General features: G+C 48.7%; 1 protein-coding gene across 1 annotated transcript in view; it reads right to left on the bottom strand.

Moving 5' to 3' along the window:
• LOC146809462 (uncharacterized) overlaps positions 1-20,960 on the bottom strand; it is a 241,788-nt gene that overhangs the window by 150,417 nt on the left and 70,411 nt on the right. The window contains exons 16-18 of the mRNA XM_085614868.1: positions 19,903-19,955; positions 8,907-9,048; positions 1,886-1,996 (exon numbers count right to left, since the gene is read on the bottom strand). Coding sequence (XP_085470994.1) covers positions 1,886-1,996; positions 8,907-9,048; positions 19,903-19,955 — 306 coding nt within the window. The remainder of the gene's footprint in view (positions 1-1,885; positions 1,997-8,906; positions 9,049-19,902; positions 19,956-20,960) is intronic.

The raw sequence follows: 20,960 nt of genomic DNA, 5'->3' as shown, positions 1-20,960 counted from the left end.
TTAGGCTGAAGCATCAATATCCAGTTCATGATAAACTAACGTAAAAAGGAACTTAAAGATGTATTAATCAAACTGTGCTGCTGAAAGGGTGGGAAGTTTGGTGCAGGATTAGTCGCATGCAAGGGGGCACTGACCCCTACCTGCCTCTCATAGGCTCAATCTGGATTTCCTGACACACCTGTCCGTGCCTTTCTTTACCCTCAAACCAAAACCTTTCAAGTACACATGGTTTTCCTTCTGAAATGTTACAGATGCAGGAGAGGTAAGTTACTATAAATGTTAGTGTAGGGAACCCTTGGAAAGAAAACCTTAGTACAGGTGGATTCTTCATCTTTGAGAGGCGTAGGCTCAAAAATTGAAAAGCCTCATTTCAAGCTGCGTAATTTTGTAAAAATGTTCTATGTATCATCTTCCATGTCTGGCAAAGCTAAGAAAAAAGGGCCAGAATTACGAACTTATTTTACAGTTGTGAAAACTCTCTTTGAGACTTATTCCCTTTTGTGAATGTAAAAAAAAAGGTCACTCCAACAGCTCGGTTTCCTTTAACGAAGGCAGTTTGCATTTTTAAAAAGTTTAATTTATTGAAAGGCAGTCACAGACATGGTCGTCTGCCTAGCATCACATGCCACCGTCTCTGTGATTTTAACTAATCAGAATGAGTTACAATTTCCAATTTATCGCATTACTGTTCATGAGGTAGGTTGGATTACAGCCATCTCTGAAATGGCATTTTTTGAACAGCCCTGGTTGTACATGGGTCGATTGGTAAAATTATTTAATGGTTGCACATTGCAACCAGTTTTTTGCGCTGCTGGTGTGTCACTTTTTTTGACTCCCTGGGGCGTAGTGTGCCTGCCTATATTTACAAGGCCACGTAAAGCCACCCTGCGTGGTTTTTTATGGCCTTGTAAATATTGCCCCCTTTCACGCATCACTCTGTGTGAAAGGGGTGTTTCATGGGTGTTGCTGTAGGTGTTGCCGCGCGAAATCCATGGAAACTGACACATTCCCAGATTTACAAGGTTTTGTAAACCTGGGAATGCATCAGATTCCTACGAGGCGCAAGAGAGGCTCAAAGAGGAGAAATACCTTTATTTCTCCTCGTTTTGCCTTTTTCTATGTGTGCCACATTCTACAGCACACAAAGAAAATGGAAAACATCTCTAGGGATTGTTTTGGTTCAGGAAGGGACACCCCTACAATGTAGATACCCTTGCCCCATGGCGGAAGGGTGCCTGAGTTGGCGCCAGCGCAGGGGAAAAGGATAGGAATGAGCCCTATCTTGTAGATACGGCGCATTCCTTCCCTTTCCTTTTGATGCACAGCAGCGCAGCCGGAAAGCTTGATGTGCTGCCATGCGCCAAAATATTGTAAATGAGGCCCTAACTGTTAAAGCTCTGTGGCTTATTGCTTACTCACGTGCTTTCTACCTCATTGATTTTTTATTTACCATCATCTATTTTGTTTTTTAATGCATTGCTACCATGCTTACTCAATAATTATCAATTAATGTTCATGTCTTGTAGCATGCCCTGCTTGAGCCCTGAAGTGGTAAGTCATGAATTTGCACTGGCGTAGCCTCAAGTAAACATCCTTCTAGCTGCACTTCTGTACTGGGTTGTCAGTTCTCAAGGCATGGCAGCAATGCAGGATTGTCCCTTAAAGTATGGCATCACATAACCTATGTCAGGCCAGCTCAGGCTATTGACTGATCTCGGAAGCTCAAAATGACCCAGACAAAGACAGCCTGTCATCTATTCTCTAGCCATGCAACATCTGTAATATCGGGAGATGTGTGAAGAAGGCATCCTGACCTATCAGCATTGAAGAAAACTGTAAGGACAGTGGATTCAGTACAAGGTATGCACGGGCATCACTTCCTTACCAGGTATTGCAATCTTGCACCATAGTTTCTCCTGGATTGTACTTGTCTCCTCCATGGATGCATTTGCATTCAGAAATGGAGACACACTGGTCCTCATCGTCTCTGTAGCTCCTGCAGCACAAAAGGCATTAAAAGAACAGTTATTGCAATGGAGTATTAATTTGTAACCAGCCAAAAACACCCACAAACAAACCCAATGAGATTGGATGACTCAGCCTTCTTTCCTGCAATGGCTTGTCCAATCTGAGCATGACGTACACATGATTATGGTACCAGAGGCAAACTAGAATGGCTGACCAAGAGTCTGCCTCTTTTGCTTTGACTCGCTGGATTGACCTGCCAAAGGATTCTGATCTCAGACTATCTCTCTGCAGGGCTTTTAGGACACTTCTATTCAGAATATTTCCATTACAAGAGCTGATTTGTTTGAAATTCCTGATGCATCTCCTCCTTACTATGTGTTCCTCGTTTTCCAGTTAATATGTTTGATCTGGTACAAATATAGCGCCCTGTAACAGCTTGGTAAAGACATGCTTGTAAAATACTCCAATAAAGAATATGCTACTTACCAGTATGCATCTGTTCTTGGCATGTAGAGCTGCAGATCTACACACTATGCATAGATCGCCATCTGGTGTTAGGCCCGGATGTTTACACTTGTTTTTGTCCTGGAAAGTCTTTGGAAATAACAAGATAGGTGACTCCTCCTTTGGATCATAGTGCGCATGGGCATCGGCTCCATTCACAGATTGTTTTTCGCCAGCAGGGAAATGATGGAGCTTTGTAAGAAACAGGAAAGATGCCCATGTATGCTGTATCTAAATAAGATAATACTGGAACAGATAAAGTAGCCGGGGAGGCGGGTGGGCATGTGTAGATCTGCAGCTCTACATGCCAAGAACAGATGCATACTGGTAAGTAGCATATTCCGTTCAGGGCATATGAGCTGCAGATTACACACTATGCATAGATTGTATAGCAGTATCCCCTCCTCGCGGCGACTATCAGTATCTGTTGCAGTAGTTTGAAATAGTGTTTTTTTTAGTACAGCCTGGCCCACACTAGCTTGTTGTTTAGTTTGCACATCTACACAATAGTGTTTTGTGAATGTGTGCGGTGTAGACCATGTAGCTGCTCTGCAGATATCATCTAAGGGAATGTTCCCTAAAAATGCCATTGAAGCCCCTATCTTTCATGTAGAGTGGGCTTTAGGAGGAACAGATAATGTACGTTTTGCTTTGTGGTAGCAAATTTATATGCATTTGACAATCCACCTAGCTATCCCAGATTTTGATATGGGGTTGCCCTTGTGTTGTGGTGAGAAAGACAAGAAAAGTTGTTTGGTCTTACGAAAGGGTTGTGTTCTCTCGATGTAGTAAAGCAATGCTCTTTTCACATCTAAGGTATGAAGAGCTCTTTCTGCGACTGTTTGTGGCTGCGAGAAGAATACGGGCAGCTCCACAGATTGATTGAGGTGGAAGGGAGAAATTACTTTAGGAAGAAATTTAGGATTAGTTTGGAGAACAACCTTATTATGATGCATCTGCAGAAAAGGTTCCTGAATGGTGAGTGCTTGTAGATCGCTAACTCTTCGTAAAGAATTAATGGCTACTAGGAAAGCAACTTTCCATATTAAGAATTGTAGCTCACATTTATGTAGAGGTTCAAATGGAGGACCCATTAGTCTTGTAAGAACAATGTTTAAATTCCACAGAGGTGAAGGTGGTACTCTGGGGGGAATTATTCTTTTGAGGCCCTCCATAAAGGCTTTTATGGCAGGTACTCTGAAAAGTGATAGATGTTGTCTATTTTATGGATATGCTGCTATGGCAGCAAGATGCAGTCTAATTGACGTGTAAGCTAAGTTGCATCTTTGGAGGTGTAGTAAATAGCCAATGATCTGTTGGATAGACACATCTAGGGGATTGGTGTTGTTGTTATGACAATATATTACAAAACGTTTCCACTTGGCTGCATAGCATGCTCTAGTGGTAGCCGTCTAACTTCTTTAATGACGTTCATACAGTCAGGGGGAAGGTTAAGGTAACCGAATTCTAGGATCTCAGGAGCCAGATCGCAAGGTTGAGCTGAGCTGGGTCTGGGTGTCTGATCTCTCCATGGTTCTGGGTTAAGAGGCGTGGAGAGAGGTGTAACTTCTGATGCGGAACTACGGAGAGTTCCAGCAGTGTGGTGTACCACGGTTGTCTGGCCTAAGTTGGAGCAATTAGGATGAGAGTTAAGGAATGTTGCTGTAGTTTGCGCACCACTAGTGGAATGAGTGGGAGAGGCAAGAAAAGCGTACGCAAATTTGCCTGACCATTTCATCCATATCGCATTGCCTTTGGACAATGGGTGTGGATATCTGGTGGCGAAGGTTGGGCATTTGGCATTTTCGTGGGTGGCGAAGAGGTCTATCTGTGGTTGTCCCCACATTTGAAAAAACGGTTGAAGAACTTGTGGATGAAGTTCCCACTCGTGGATCTGTTGTGTTTGACGGCTCAACAGATCGGCTATGGTGTTTTGGACTCCTGGGACATGTTGGGCTAGGAGAAAAATGTTCTGAGGTATAGCCCACCTACATATGTTCTGTGCTAGCTGAGAGAGCTGCAGAGAGTGTGTCCCGCCTTGTTTTTGTATGTAGTACCTGGCTGTTATGTTGTCCGTGCGGACGAAGACAGTCTTGCCTGATATTTGTTTTTGAAATGCTTTCAAGGCTAGGAATATGGCTAGTAACTCCAGGTGCTTGATGTGGAGTAACTTTTGTTGAGGTGTCCACCTGCCCTGCATGGTGTGATGTAGTAGGTGAGCTCCCCAGCCGGAGAATGATGCGTCCATTGTCATAACTATTTGAGGAACCGGCTCTAGGAACGGTCGTCCTTTGAAAGGTTCTTTGTGTTCCACCACTGCAGAGAGTTATGAGTACGACCGTCTACCAACACCAGATCTGTTAACTGACCTTGAGCCTGGTTCCATTGGCGTGCTAAGCACTCTTGGAGAGGACGCATCTGGAGTCTTGCATGAGGCACTATGAATATGCAAGATGCCAACATCCCTATGAGTTGCATGAACACTCGAGCTGGAAGAGAGTGTTGCGGTTGGAATTTGGTGAGAAGAGCCTGCATGCTTGCTATCCTGGCAGGACTAGGATAGGCTAACGCTTTTGAGGAGTCTATTGTGGCACCGAGGTATTGTTGTGTGTGGAACGGTTGCACTTGGTGTGGTTTACTGTGAACCCCAGGTCGTGGAGTAGTCTGTTGTACACACTGGTTGTATGAGCTGGCTTTTATGAGCCAGTCGTCCAGATATGGGAAGACGTGAATGTGCTGTCTTCTTAGGTGTGCTGCGACCACCACTAGGCACTTGGTAAACATTTGTGGTGCTGTTGTGACTCCAAATGGGAGTACCTTGAATTGATAGTGCTGACCGTCCACTATGAATCTGAGATACTTCCTGTGAGCGGCGTGGATGGGAAAGTGGAAATAGGCGTCCTTGAGGTCTAGGGTAGCAAGGAAGTCGCCCTGTGAAAGCAGAGGAAGGACTTGTTGGAGTGTGATCATGTGGAAATGGTCTGAGTATATGTATAGGTTTAGGGGTCTGAGGTCTAGAATAGGCCTTAGAGAGCCGTCCTTCTTTGATATGAGAAAATACAGGGTGTCAAAACGTCAAACTCTAAGACTCTAACACCAAGAGGGGTAACAGCTCGAGAAGACCCGAGACAGAAATGAAGCGATTGAAGGAAGGACAGAGGGGGCTACTGTGGTAGAGGAAGTGATAAGGCCGCCAAGGTCAGAAGTTTTTAACACCACTTATTGTTTTTAGGTATTTATGTTCGAGGCATATGAGCTGCAGATTACACACTATGCATAGATCGCCATCTGGTGTTGGGCCCGGATGTTTGCACTTGTTTTTGTCCTGGAAAGTCTTTGGAAGTCACAAGATAGGTGACTCCTCCTTTGGATCATAGTGCGCATGGGCATCGGCTCCATCCTCAGATTGTATTTTCCACCATCGGGCTCGGATGTGTTTCTCGCGCTCCAGTTTGGAACCGTTACCGGTTTTTTCTTTCGACGCGCACTCCTTCCCTTTTCAATGGTATTGTCTCGATCGCATTTTCCCCATCCACGCGACTCACAACAACTTCGAAGTCTTCGATTCCCATCGTCGACGAAGGCCTTCGGCCTACCTGGGCCTTATCATCTGGATCATGGAAAGGACGCCATTCAAAAAGTGTCCTCGATGTGGGTCGAAGTTTCCACATACCGATCTGCATGAGGTGTGCAACCTCTGCCTCTCACCGGAGCACGAGGCCAGAGACTGTCCAGCTTGCGCCTCTTTCCGCTCCAAGAAGACTATTCGGGACCAACAAGCTAGAAGAACCATGGCTCGCTCGTCGTCTTCGATCCCCGACGACATCTTTCAAGAGGGCGTCGATGTGCCAGAGCAGGGGCGGGTCGAAGAAGGCCTCGTCAGCGCCTCCGAAGCCGATGACTCCGACATCGAGGACATCACTCCAGCACAGAGGGTCGTGAGTACAGACATCGACCCCGACCCCAAACCCTCCTCGACACCATCTAAAAAGGCTTCGGTCACACCTTCACCTTCGGGCCCAGGTGCACACCGAGAGACTGCTTCCCATGCCCCACCTCTGGGCCCGGTAAAGAAGCCCACTAAGCCTTCAGGTGACTCTGGCTCGAGTCAGCCTACCCTCGGTGCCGAAAAACATCCACAGGCACCGAAAAAGAATTGGCCAAAGACACTGCAAAACCGCACGGTTCCAAACCCAGAACCGCTACCGAGTCGGCGCTGAAAAAGCCTATGAAACCAACACCATCGGCACCGAAGGATCTGCCTCCCACAGAAGAACTGTTTTGCCCAGATCCTGCCCAAAAAACTCTTGTAAAGGATCCTAATACTTGATGCTTAGCTTCAAGAAGCGACCACTAGATACGCCTGCACCGGCTCCACCACCTAAAAAGAAAGATTTTGCTACCTCTCCATTAAGGATCCCTTCTCCTCTTCCTCCTCCTCCTCCTCCTCCACCACACCGCTCTCCTACACCATCCCCTACTCCAGTAGATGATGATGATAACACCTCGGATGATGCAGGGGGAGGTGCGGACGATCAACCACTAGGGGACCCTAGTCCTACTGGCTCCCCACCTGGAATGATTATAGCATCCCAGACGTCCCTTACATCCCACAAGAGAACATCTATCCCTCCAGGCCTTCCCCCCCAGAGGACACTATCGGCTTTAGCCAGCTCCTCCACAGAGCTGCCCAGTACCACGGGGTTGACCTACACACAGACCCCTTGGAGAAAGATTTTCTCATGGACACTTTTGACACCACACAAAAGTCCACCTCAATTTTACCCATACTGAAGGGGGTCATTAAGCATGCACCAGGGGTCTTTAAAGACCAGGTCAGGGCTCGAGTCATCAACCCTAGGATCGAAAAAAAGTATAAGGCCACCCCTTCTGATCCAGCCTACATTAAAGGCCCCGCACCACTAGACTCCCTTGTAGTCTCCAATGCGCAAAAAAGAGCCAATTCCCAATCATCAGGTGACGCACCACCACCAGATAAGGAGTCTAAACTCCTGGACGCCTCTGGCAAACGAACTGCGTCACAGGCGGCAAACATATGGCGCATTGCCAATACTCAAGCGCTGTTAGCTAGGTATGACAGGGCACATTATAATGAGCTTGAGTCCATAATGCAGCACCTCCCAGACAGGTATAAAAATAGGGCCAATTAACTCATACAAGAAGGTAAAACCATTACTAACACCTCCATCCGTTGTGCCTTAGATGTAGCAGGTACCGCCTCAAGGGCAATAAACACCAGTGTCCATCTGCGTAGGCATGCCTGGCTACGCATTTCAGGTTTCAAAAATGAAGTCCAGAGTTCCATTCTCAATCAACCATTCGATGAGCAACACCTATTTGGCCCTAATGTTGACGTATCCCGTGCAAAAATGAAGAAGGATACCGACACAGCTAAATCTATGGGAGCCTTGCAGTTGCAAGCTCCCAGACGTTCCTTTCGTCGCTCATCCTTCAGGAGCACCCCCAGAGGCTACTCTTCGGATAGCCCCTCCACTTCTTACAAGGCCCCCACCCAATCCACCTTTACTAGAGGTTACCAAAGTGGTGGTTACAGGGGGAACAACAACAAAGGCAGAGGCAAAACCAACAACTCCCGCTCTGCCTCCACCCCCCCAATGACTTCCCTCCACTTCCCCCAGACCATTCCACTCCAGTCGGGGGAACACTCCAACAATTCCTTCCTGTCTGGACCAACATCACCTCAGACAGGTGGGTGCAACAGATAATTCAATCAGGTTACTGTCTCAAACTAACATCTACCTCTCAAACATACCACCCAAACAGCGCCCAATGTCACAAGAACATTTGTTACTGCTAAAGCAGGAGGTAATCTCCCTCTTACAAAAAAGTGCAATAGAACCAGTTCCCCTGCACCAACAAAACAAGGGAGTTTCCTAAGGTCAGAAGTGACTGTCTTACAGGGGAAGTAAGAGTATTGCATGCTAGACCCGTGACTGAGAAACCTGGCTGGGATGCAGATGAACCTATGACATCTTAGCCTCCGCCCTGCTCTCTGAAGCACCAGCTTGTCTGCGATACCAAATGTAGAGAATGGAACCCCTCTGAGTAGGAGTGACCCTCGCCATTTCCAGGCAGTGTTTCAGCTCTTTACTGAAGTGGAAGCAGATATTTCCAAAGATACAGCTGAACTCTGCTCTGGAGGCACTTGACTTTAGAAGTATCTATACTTAGTTCATTTTTATTGTGAGATGTAAACGCAGTTCTGCTCTTCCCATTTCCAGCCTTTACATTTTGGTTTGGTATTACCTTTTGACTATGTGATGCTATTGAAACTACTTCCTGGTCTACAGAGCCGAAGGCCTGGGTTTTAAATCAGAAGTGAGCTGGGGTCTTCCCATACATTGAGTGTTCCTTAATTACCCCTCAGTCCCATTAACTCGTATGATGCTTACCCATAGGGGCAGATGCAGCCTGGTACACAGTCGGCAGGGCAGGCTTGATCAATCATTTCCAGGTTCAAGCAGCTCTTTTCACAAGACTTCCCATAACCATTTGAACAGTCACTGTAGACCTCACCACTGGGACACTGAGGGTCTAGAAAAGAAAAATTCAGTGGCCAATAAATAAGCATATTTCACTTCAGCAACATCAGCAGCATCAAGTTATATTTCCCTCAGCGGGGTAGGGGAATAGCATTTATCCTCCATTTGGAGGATCTAATCAAGTACCAGAGCCCTACCGTACAGCTTCTAACTCTGGTGTTTTCTGATTCCTATAAAGTTGGGTGGGTTGGCTTAGTGGACAAATGTGCCCACTGTATTAGCCTGTGTTTGACCTCATGGTCACAGGTTCAAATTCTGGTGGGTCCACTTAGCCTTTCTTCTTTCTGAGGTCAACAAAATTAATACTATTAAACTGCTAACAATAAACATCTGTTATTCAGTGCCAAGATACCCTTCTGGGCGAACATGTTATGTTATTCAGGCTTGCATTAGATGTATCCCAGCTCTCACCCAAACCATTTACTAAGGCCGTCTGATTTTTGAGACTGCTGCATTTGGTTTGTAAAGCGCCAAAATTCAGAACTCAATCCAAAATATTTTCTACGATTGGTGCAGTTTTCCTGTTTCCTAGAGAATAGCTAAATACGTATTAATGCGTCCGAAGAATAAGGTAGCCTCGTAAGTTCCTGCAGTAATGGAATTAAATGTAAACTAGAATGTGTCCTATAAAGCCATGCATATGTATGTAAGGCTTACAATCAAGAAGCATCCACGGATCCGACCTGCAAAATTTCTGTTTGCAAAGAACTAGCAGGGATCGATAGGACTACAGGTACAGCAATAGCTACAGGCTTTGAGTACCTTTTCAGCCAGCAATTAGCATACTGAGACTATGTCCAGGCACAACTCCAATTATTCCATCATAAGGTCACATAATATTGGTAATTTCATGTTACGCTAGTTGTGTGAAATTCCTGAAATTGTGCTATTACACTACATCACATAATTGCGTGCCGTGAGTGGCAACATTTTAGGGCAAGCGCACGAGGACAACCAATTCGCGAGCGGCTGCTATTTGTGGCACATGTGCTTTTTGAGAAATTGTTTTTAGCATGACTTGTGTCTTTATTTCCAAAATGGATGGCAAGACAAATTTGACATGAAAAGATAGACCTAAATGCCGGTTTAGCATTTTGCTTAATTATGTATAATTTTACATAAATGTCTCAAATTTCACGTAATTTTGCAAATGCAAATTACGTGAAAATCGTACACTCCTAATTAAGACATTATCTTCAATAGTAATACCAACCCTCTTTCCTAGCTTTGCATTATTTTTTTAAAATCATTAAAAAAAGTAGGTGAAAATGTGTTCTTTTTTTATGTTCTAATTCTAAAGTTAATTCCCTAAACATAAAAAACAAGGTTAAAAAAAGGTACATTTAAAAATGTTTTTAATGGAGTTATTGAATTATAGTGATAATTGTAGTAAAAAAAAATTTGGGGATGAATATCAATTGTAGTTAAACAAAACATGGGATTTAAAATTGCTATTTAATTGGTCAAAGAATAATAATGTCATGAAAAAATGGAGGAGGAGTGCCTGTCCTGGATGATGCAAGTGAATCCCATTCGAGATGTCATGGTGTGCATGAGGGTGGGGTAATCGTCGGAATTTAAATTATTAAAGGTATCTTCTAGAATGGAAAAATGAATCATCATGAATACATTTGCTTCTCTTGTTTCTATGGAATTTCTTGCCCTACAGGAAACCTTTGGGCTTTTTCTCTAGGCATGATTGTGGGAAGCAAACAAGTTCTCATTTTATGGCGGGATTTCTGTAGTTAGTTTCTTTCAAATCTACCTGGTTTTGTTTATTTAGAGACCTAGTGACCCCTTTCTGCATTCGAGATCTCAATAAATTTTTTTAATACCGCCCCAGCCTTTTTAGGTCTCACTGAGTCAGCACGCATGAGCTGCTCGGAGAGACTTTAGTAGGTGAGTTTTCAAAGTGCTGCTGGCTGGCGACTAGCTTGCGTTCAGGCGAGCGTGCACGCGCGAACCACCAGCCTTCAGCGCCATCTGTCTTTCCTCTTGCTTGCTTCCTGCCTCCGCCCCTCCCCCCGCCTTTGCGCTACAATAAATAGTTTGTAAAGCTGATAGGGCACCGAGTGGCGCCCATTTCCTTAACTTCCTAAATAATTTGAGCATTGTTTTTTTTTTTTTTTTTATAATGCCGTGGATTGCCCCAGCCATCTGCTTTTTTTTTTTTTTTTTTGAAACCGTTTATTACAAATTTCCAAAATATACAAGTATGGGCCTACAACCTTCCGGCCGGCCGCTAGGAATGACAGGAGCATACGACATACAGTTATAATAAGCGTGATGTTGTAGAGGAGCATGATCAGGAGGGAACAACGTCAAGAGCCGCGTCAGCCAGACCCCACTATACGGTTTCATTTTAAATTACATACAACAAAAAACACCACACCCACAACGCAACCCACAATCGGGAATAGCAGCACGTGCTCCCCTGGAGGGGGGATCCCAACTATCCAGCGGAGTCTAAAGAGGGGGAAGAGAACAGAGCAAGGACTGGGGGAACCCAATACCCGGTACCGGGGGAATGAGTCGGCTAAGGGGACGGGGCTGGGGAGGCATCAGGCAGCAACGGTGGTGCACAGATACCCCCGCGGTAGGCGTTCCAAGGGCCCCATACTTTCACCCATGTCCCAGGCTTACCCCTAGCCACATACACCACCTTTTCTCGAAACATACACCAGTCCATGTGTTCTTTCCAGGCCGAGACCGTCGGGGGCCTCTGGGAACCCCACAATTGAGCAATATCACGCTTGGCTATCATATATCCCAGAGTCACCCACCACGTCTGCGGCACCGAATAATCAGTCGGTTCCCACACATTCAACAGGCATCTCCTCGCTTCAGGCAACAGCGCCACACGCGTAACCAGTCGCAGCACCTCATGTACACCACGCCAGAACCCTTCCACCTCCGGGCACTCCCACAAAATATGCATAAAGGTCCCCAGAGCACCACACCCGCGCTTACATAACCCGTCTTCAGCATAGCCCATACGCAGAAGCTTTGGCCCCGTCATGTAGACCCGGTGGAGAATCTTGAGCTGGACGAATCGAAGGCGAGCCGGTATGGCCACCTCCTTCGGGGAAGCTACCGCGTAGGTCCAGTCCTCGTCGTCCAACTCCAGCCCGTCTGCAACCCAAGCCGCACGAAGGGGAGTCAACAGGCCCGAGCGGTCGTTAATCAGCTTTTTGTATATCAGGGAGATCGTACTGTCCGGGACGTGCCCATCCAGCATTCTATCCTCAAGGGGGGAAGACTCCGGGATGGAGGCAACGTCCGAAAAGACGGAGCCCAGCGCATGACGGACCTGCAAATACCGAAAGTATTCGCTGCCCTGCAACTGAAACTCCGTCTGCAGCGCTTCAAACGTTTTAAACCCTCCCCTCGTCCAGAGATCCCCCACTTTACTAATGCCTATGAGATCCCATTTCTCAAAGCCCTTAGAGGTCCATAGGGAGCCCAACCGCTCAGACGCGTATAGTGGTGACGCCCGGGTCAAACGGTCCTTCCACCCCATCGCTGCATTGGCCGCGTGCCACACTTGTACCATGACACGCGTAGGGCCCGTCAGACGGGCGTCGGGCGCGTTAGAATAGAGCGCTCGATTGTAGTCGCCACCGGGCAGGAGCATCTTGTCCATTTCGAATGCCGGGTTCAAGGCGGGCCCGTATAAGCCATGGTTAATTGCAGCTAGCTGGGAGGCCCAATAGTACCGTTTAATGTCCGGGAGGGCAATCCCCCCGTCATACCACGGGAGCGTCAACTTCGCCAGGGCAATACGCGGCCTCCCGTCCCAGAACAGACGGCGTTGCAGACTCTCCACCTCACGAAAGTAGCGCGCCGGGACTAAGTCCATTGTGTTCTGCAAAGCGTACAGGAAGCGTGGCAACGACATCATCTTGAACAATGCCGCCCGGCCGAGTGGCGATAGCGGCAGGCGCCGCCAGCGTGCGACGTCCTCCGTCAGGCGCTGGAGGGGGGGAAGCAAGTTCCGTTCGTAGCGGGCCTCCGGGTCCAGAGTAATGAAGACGCCCAAGTACCTGAACCCCCGCGAGGCGATCTGAATCGGACAGCCCCGCGGGAGAATGGGAGCCTCCCCAGAGAGCACATACACACATGATTTAGCCCAGTTGATGACAAGGCCGGAATTGCGACCGAATGAATGTAGAACATCAACCAGAACTATTAGCGATTTTCGCGGGGAGGCTAGGTACAAGAGGATGTCGTCGGCGTACAGGGACACGCGGTCCTCATACTCGGGGGTCCAACGGAGACCACGGATAGAAGGGTGCCACCGCAGCCACTCCGCCAGGGGCTCCAAGGCAAGCGCAAACAGGAGCGGCGACAAGGGACAGCCCTGTCGCGTGCCCCGGCCCAGCTCGAACGGGGCCGACACTCTCCCGTTCACCACCACCTGCGCCAATGGGCCCTAATATAACAATTTGACCCAACTGATGAACCCCGGGCCAAATCCAAACTTCGCAAGCATCGCCCAATTGTATGGCCACTCAAGCGTATCAAACGCCATGGTGGCGTCTAGGGACGCCAAAATGGCCGGTTCCCGTATGAATGGGACCCGTGCGAGAACCCCATGCAATCGCCGCAGGTTAAGGGCTGTATTGCGATGGGGAATAAAACCGGACTGGTCCTGATGAACCAGATCGCCCACCACGCCAACCAGCCGATTGGCCAGCACCTTGGCGAGAATTTTGGGCTCCGCATTCAGTAGCGAGATAGGTCGATAGGATGTAACCCGGTCCCGAGGTCTCCCTTCCTTGTGGATCACCACGATTGTAGCCAGACGCTGGTCCAGCGGGAGGGAGCCCAGCGAGTGGGCCGCCAGGAACATTGCACGAAGTTGGGGCGCAAGGGTATCCGGTCGCAACTTGTACAACTCGATGGGGATACCATTCGGGCCCATGGCCTTGCCAGAAGCGACCGAACGTATGGCGAGGGCGATTTCATCGGAGGTGGGAGCGGCGTCCAGCAACACCCTGTCCTCCTCGGAGAGGGACGGCAGCGCGATATCCCTGAGCAGAGCCCGGGAATCCTCTTCCGAACAAGGAAGAGACCGGGGAATACACCTCGCGGAAATAATCCGCGAAACAGGAGACAATTTCTTCTGGCTCAGTTACACACACACCATCCACTCTCTCGATCAGCGGGACCACACGATTCGCTCTCTCCTTTTTGTCCAACCACGCTATCAGTTTACCAGCCTTATCACCCACATCATACAGTCGCCCCTGTTGCTCTCTACTGAGGCCCTTGGCCGCCTCCGTGACGAGGGCTCTATAAGCCGCTTGCTTGAGTTGGAGGACATGTAGTGCAGTATCCGTCACCCCACCTTCTAGATTACCCTCCAACTCGGCTATTTCAGCCTCCACCCGGGTCACCTCCTCCCGCTCGCGCCTCCGGGCGTGGGAAATAAGGGATAGGGCCTCCCCTCTGAGTACTGTCTTGAAGGCCTCCCACAGGGAGATAGCCGAAGGCACGGACCCCACATTCGCATCAAAGTATCGCTGCAGGGATTTAATCAAGTCAGCACGAATGGTGGGGTCGCGCAGGTACCAGGAATTGATTGGGGCTATCCTACCCTCACCCCTCGGAAAGACATCGAAATGCAACAAGAGCGGGGAGTGGTCCGAGATACCCCGTGCCAAGTGGCGCACCTCTCCCACCCTCCTGACATAGGCCGCCGGGACAAGGACATAATTAAGCCGTGAGAGACTACCATGGGCCCCCGAGTGGAAAGTGTACTGCAGCTGCGTGGGATGTTTTAAGCGCCAGCAGTCCACTAATCCCAGTGTATCCAAGAGGCCGGAGAGCCACGCCTGTGCCCGGGGGAGGTCCCTAGGGGGGTGACGATCCACAGTCCCAGAAACCACCGCATTGAAATCCCCCCCCACTATCAGGAGCCCCCCCGGAAGGCCAAGGAGGAGGCGCCCCAGGTCCGCAAAGGTGGTCGACTGCAGCCCCGGTGGGACGTATACTGACACTAAGACAACCACTTTGCCCTCCATTCTCCCCACCAAGACAGTGTAACGTCCCCTATCATCGTGGAGCACCTCATCAATTTCCAAAGGGAGCGAGATCTTCACCATGATGCCCACACCCCTAGAGCCCGACGTGAAGCCCGAATGGGCCACAAGGCGGTAGCCACGCCGATTCATGGCACAGAAGGAATTGCCAATAAGGTGTGTCTCCTGCAGAAAGACTACATCAGGCGAAAGTCGCTTCAGAAACTGCAGGACCACACCTCGTTTGATCCTGTCCCCCAGTCCATTCACGTTCCAAGACAACAAAGTTAATTCCCTACCCCCCATCATACACAGAAGCCATCATTTGACCCCCCGAGAGCACCTTAGAACCAACACAAAAATAAGTTTGCCTTGTGATAAAAACGAACAACACCTCACCCCTGCCCACCCACCCCAACAGAACTCCCCCCTCCCTGCACCCCTGCATGAGCCCAGACAGCCCCCCCAACGTGCAGTGTGCCTGTCGCCCCATAGATAGTTAAACTAACTAAACCCCCAGAGGAGGAGGGAGAACCCCCGAGAGACCCTACTCAACCTCCATAGGAGGGGAACTTACATGAACAGACGCATGGTCAAAAGTGGCATCATTATCGTCCCGAGCGAGGCCTAATATTAGTCCCTCAGTCCTGATCCGGCGAGCCCTCTCCCCCAACCGCTCCCCCCCCGCCCCCCCGATCCCGATCCCCAGACAGAGTATCCAGCCAGTCCCCGGCCGCTTCGGGACGATCAAAAAAGTGCGTGCGACCATCCACCTCCACTCGCAGCTTAGCTGGGAAAAGCATGGCGTACTTGAGGTTGAGGTCCCGAAGACGGCGTTTGACACCGAGGAAGCTCAGTCTCTGCTTTTGGACCGCCGGGGTGAAATCAGGATAAAAATTAACATCCATATTGTCAAGTCTAACCGGTCCCTGCAGTCTGGAGGATTGCAGGATAGCGTCTCTGTCCCGAAAATTGAAAATCCGGGCAATGAGAGGTCTCGGAGGGGCTCCGACCTTAGGCCTTCCCCCGGGAACCCTGTGGGCCCTCTCCACAGCGAAAAATTTACTCAGCCCCCGTGGCTGGAGATGGGTGACAATCAGGTCTTCCACGAAGAGGTCCGCTGCCGCCTCCTCACGTCCCTCAGGCACCCCGATGATGCGAATGTTGTTCCTCCGGGCCCGACTCTCGGAGTCCTCCAGGCGACGATCCACCAGCGCACTCGCCTGAGTAAGCCGGCGCACCTCCGCCTGTAGGGCCGCCACATCCGCCACAAGGCCCGATGCGGTGTGGGCCAAAGAATCGACTCGGTCATTGGTCTTGGAAAGATCGGCCCTTACCAGGCCAACATCCACGAGGACCGAGTCTATCTTCTGCGCCAGTGCATCGAAACGCTGGCCCACCGAGGCCCTCATCTCAGCGATGGCGCCCATGACATCCCGCAGAGTCAGGTCCGCAGGTAGATCGGGGGCATCAGCAGGGCCCTCAGGGGATCTGCGTGGCACCTCGGGAGATCCCTTCTGGAGGGTATAGCGGTCCATGCTGTTGGACTGATGGACTGCGCCACGCCGGGTCGATTTTATCTTTGCCCGGTCACCATCTTGCTTCGTGGACATGGTCCCAGTCTCCCGGTCGCACCAGCCACGTCGTGAGGGGCAGGCAAGCCGGTTCACGGGTCCCGGGGGGGGCCACCTCAAAGCTACGGGGCAGATCACAGCCGGCAGTCAGGCAGGGTCTCCCAGCGAGGCCACACCAACACACAAAGCCCCGCGACCCAACCTCGCCGAAACAGCAAGGGGGGTGCGAAAGCGAAAGTGAAAGTGCCGGGCACGCGAGTCGCCAAGTCCTGCCCGCCGCTGTTGTTCACTTTGTCCCTGGATCGCCCCACAGCGCAAATCCGGGGTTCGGCGAGGAGAAGGCCGCAAACCTCGATCGGTGCTCACGCCGGTGTCCGAGGTCCGATTTGGAAGCGGAAAACGGGTGCCACCTCAGCTCAGGCTCACCAACACAGTCCCCTCATCTGGGACAGGATAATTGCAGGATAGACGTAGGAGGTCGCGGAGGTCCTCGGGAGCCTCGCACCTACGCGGCCATCTTGGTTGCGCGCTAGGCTCCTCCCCCAATTTGAGCATTGTTAATGCACTTGAAAAATATAACCCTGAAGGAATATCAGGGGCGCCAAACATTGAAGAACAGTTTTTAGGTCGAGCCTAGAACAGCGCATGCGCTGTTGCTCGCTTACTCTTCAGCACTATGTGGTTGTCTCTCGCACTCTCTTAGTCTTTGGCTCTATCTGCCTGTCTCTCACTCTTTCTTCTCGCCTTCGTTTCTCTTCTGAGGCTTTGGATTTCTGCATCTCACGCGCTCTCTTTACTTCTTTCTCAGACTGTCTCTCTCTCTCTCTCTTACTTTTGTTTGCACTGCCTGTATCCTCCCCTCTTTATCTCTCACCCACTCTCTTTCGCTCTTACTGTCTGTCTGTCCCTGCCTCTCGCCATGGGTCTCCCCCTGCCAGTCTCCGATTGTCTTTAGCTGTCACGGTCTGTCTCCTCCGCTATTTGTTTCTCGTCCACTCCCTTTCGCTCTTAGTGTCTGTCTCTCACTACCTCTCGCCATGGGGCTCCCCCTGCCAGTCTCCGATTGTCTTAGCAGCATCAATTCAACCGGTAACTGGTAGTTTTTACGCAGTTCGATCACATTGCTGTACATTCAGCATCATTGATGAGTAATGATTATACCACTGAACACAACACTTCACAAATAGTTTTAAATTGTTTTAAACCCTGTGTATAACTGCATGTTTGTAACCTCGACAAATGTTGGCACACACTGCGACTTGCAGCATCTGAAGGAAAATGATTAATTGCTGCCGCATAATATTTGTATAAAACTTTAGCTAGCATACTAGCCTACTATTCACATTTAGCTCTGTAACCCATATGCTATGTTCCTCTCCTGGGTAGCTGTATAACACAGCAGCTGGCTATTACTTTGCCTCCGTGCATTTTCTGAAAACATTTGACTACTTGCGATTCTCTAGAGCAGGTTCTCCGTTAGGCATTTGTTCCTGAACCACACTGGTGTGGGTGTGTGGTTTGAAGGGTGTGTGTTTTGAAAGGCGTGTGTTATTTTTAAAGAGGTATTTCCTGAAGGGCCGAGAGACGAGTGGGTCTTACAAAACATGTATTTGTAAAGAGCACAAATCAACCCTTGGGGCTTTTTGGCGCAGGCCACACGTGTATTGTTATCCATCTCAGTGCTACTAATTTTATCGACCTCTGAAGGGTGAAAAGCTGAGTGGACCCATCGAGATTAAAATCTGTGATCATGAGCAATTCAGCAAGCCAGCAGACTTAATTAGACCATCCATTCTAGTCTGTCTGATAAGTGTACAGTTTATCGTCTCTTCATGGTAGTTTGCAGTGACGCTTTGGGTCTTGAGCCACGCCGCCTAACCTGTGTCAGGTCTGGTAGTGTTACCGCTTAGGAGTAAAATATCTTGTGCCCTTACAAACAGCCTGTGACTGTATGTCAACCTTCCTGGTTCAATGTGTGTGTCTTCTGGGAGTAATATGTCCGATCAAGGTACCAACGGAAATATCCCATCTATAGTACTTGTTTCCCAGTCACTTGGAGAAAGCCTGTCCCTGCTCATGGGTGCAACCTCCCTGTGAGGTTATGGCTGATGTTTCCCCGCCGTATGTTCAATAGAGACATCTCCGAGACCCATATACCGGTAGTTCCCAGTTCCCATGTTTACCCTGTTCCATCGGAGTTCGGCGCTCTGTTTCCTGGCCTCCCTAGTTGTTGTTTTCTTTTTTTTTTTGCCAACATCTCTCCAGATGTACACACTGTTGGCTAAAAAGAGGAGAAAGCCCGGTTGCAGCCAGCGATGGCTGCTTTGAGAGGCACCTGGTTTCTTTCATCTCCTCCTGGTGATTTACAGTCTTTCCTCTTGAGCTGTGATAAGGCTGTGAGTGACCAGTTTATTGCCACGTGTTTGCCTGTTCTTTCCCCAGCCTGTGTAATCAGTGCTTGGGTACGCCCCAAACTTGCACAAAACAAGCATTGGCATAGCCAAGAGGTCTCACCTTTGGGACCTTATAAGTGTTTAGCCATGCAACAGTTGATGTTGTTGCACCAAGGATATTTTACTGCAAAGGCGAGACCTATTGGCTATGCCAATGCGTGTTATATTTATTTGTAATTGTATTTTTAGACCTTCTATCTTGTTTCCTTTTATTAGTTGACTTTACCATGCGTCGAAAATGCTTAGCACCTTATATATTTTAAATAAATGAATAAATAAACAGGCACCACTGATAACCTGTTTTCTAGATCTCCCTAATCCCAGCGCTGTCCAGTAACAAGATAGTAGATTTTAGTGTTCTCGTGATATTCGACGGCCTAATTAAAACTCCAGTACTATAAGACAATCTGTGCTCTTTTGCGAACCGTCGTTCTGTTCCATCTACTGCTCCCTCGCTGTAAACACTAAGGTGCTTAATACACACAGATCACAGCTGCAACAATCTAAAATAAATTCCATTTAGTTGACCTCCAAGGTGCAGAAGGTGACATGTTTTAATACCTGCCCAGCTCAATGGTACTCATTTTATCAACTTGGGGAAGATGTAAGGCTGAGTGGGCCCATGGGGATAGGAGTCTGTGACCTTCAGGTTACATGCAGATCTCTTTAATGGATGAATTAGTCAGCTGAGCTATCTCCTTAGCTTATAACCTGCTGATACCAGAGTTAACCTGGGGTGGACAGCACTCACCCGGCCAGCAACCTCAAAATTTCTTCCCCGTGAGACTCAACTTACCAACAACTGTGGGAATATTTTCGTCTGAGCACTCCATGATCCTTTGGCAGCCGCTAAAGAGGGAAAAGACCAACACGTTTACATTTACACTCACATTAAACTTCAGGTCCTCTTATCAGTACTATCAAAGCAGCAACAGCAACTATTGGCAAATGCCTCCAGGCCCCACTGAGTGGTGGAGACATTGATCTGAAAAACATCTGAATAGAGGTGCCTACTCTTTAGTGAGATTTCATAATGGGCTAGCAACTCTTGAAAGCCGACAGACGTTAGCAGCATCAGTCTCATATACATTATGTATATTTTTTTGTGTATGAAATTGAAACGACACCCCCCTAGCTGCACTGTAGAGCCACCAACCTTTCTTGAAATCTCCCCATTTGCCAGAGACCCTGAATGAGCCATGTACCGAGTACCGTCTTAACGCATGGGCACGCTGGGAGTTGCCCGGGGGCCCCATGAGCATAGGGGCCTCATGCAGACCAGAATTTATCACTAATTGGCCGTTAAACATTTTTATTCCTGTAAAGTGATCATGTAGGCAGGGCCCAGCGCATTGCTTTGCCCGGGGGCCTTTAATGCTGTTACCCCGATGCTTATCGCTCTGCAGGCCAAATTACCCAGTAGAAGCGGTATTGTGTGAGACATGGAGTAAGAAATGACAGTCGACTCATAGAGCCAAAATAGAGAGGGTGAGAGGAGGCTTTTTCACTCATTTAGAAAAAAAACTGGACGTCCTTCAAAGCGCTGTTGTTGAACCCCAGGTTTGGATTTCCAGCATGGAATTTCCTCAATATCATCTTGGTTTCTAGCAAGATTTTAGGTGTTCTTTGGACTGTAGCATAAATAATTCCCCATTCATGGATCAATAATAATCTAGTTGCAAGGTTTTCCTATGAGTCAGCCTAAAAACAGGAGCTCTCTGTCTTTCTCTTTTTGCAGTCTCTATGGCAAAAGAGACCACATTAAAAAAAAAATCTGAATCTGGCACCAACATAAATGAAATGTTCCGCATTACAGCTGGGGACAGGACAGTCCACTAGTACTACGTCAGGGGT

The sequence above is a fragment of the Triturus cristatus genome, chromosome 7 (genome assembly GCF_964204655.1).
Source record: "Triturus cristatus chromosome 7, aTriCri1.1, whole genome shotgun sequence".
Lineage (NCBI taxonomy): Eukaryota > Metazoa > Chordata > Amphibia > Caudata > Salamandridae > Triturus > Triturus cristatus.
This window is presented reverse-complemented; position numbering and strand designations above follow the sequence as displayed.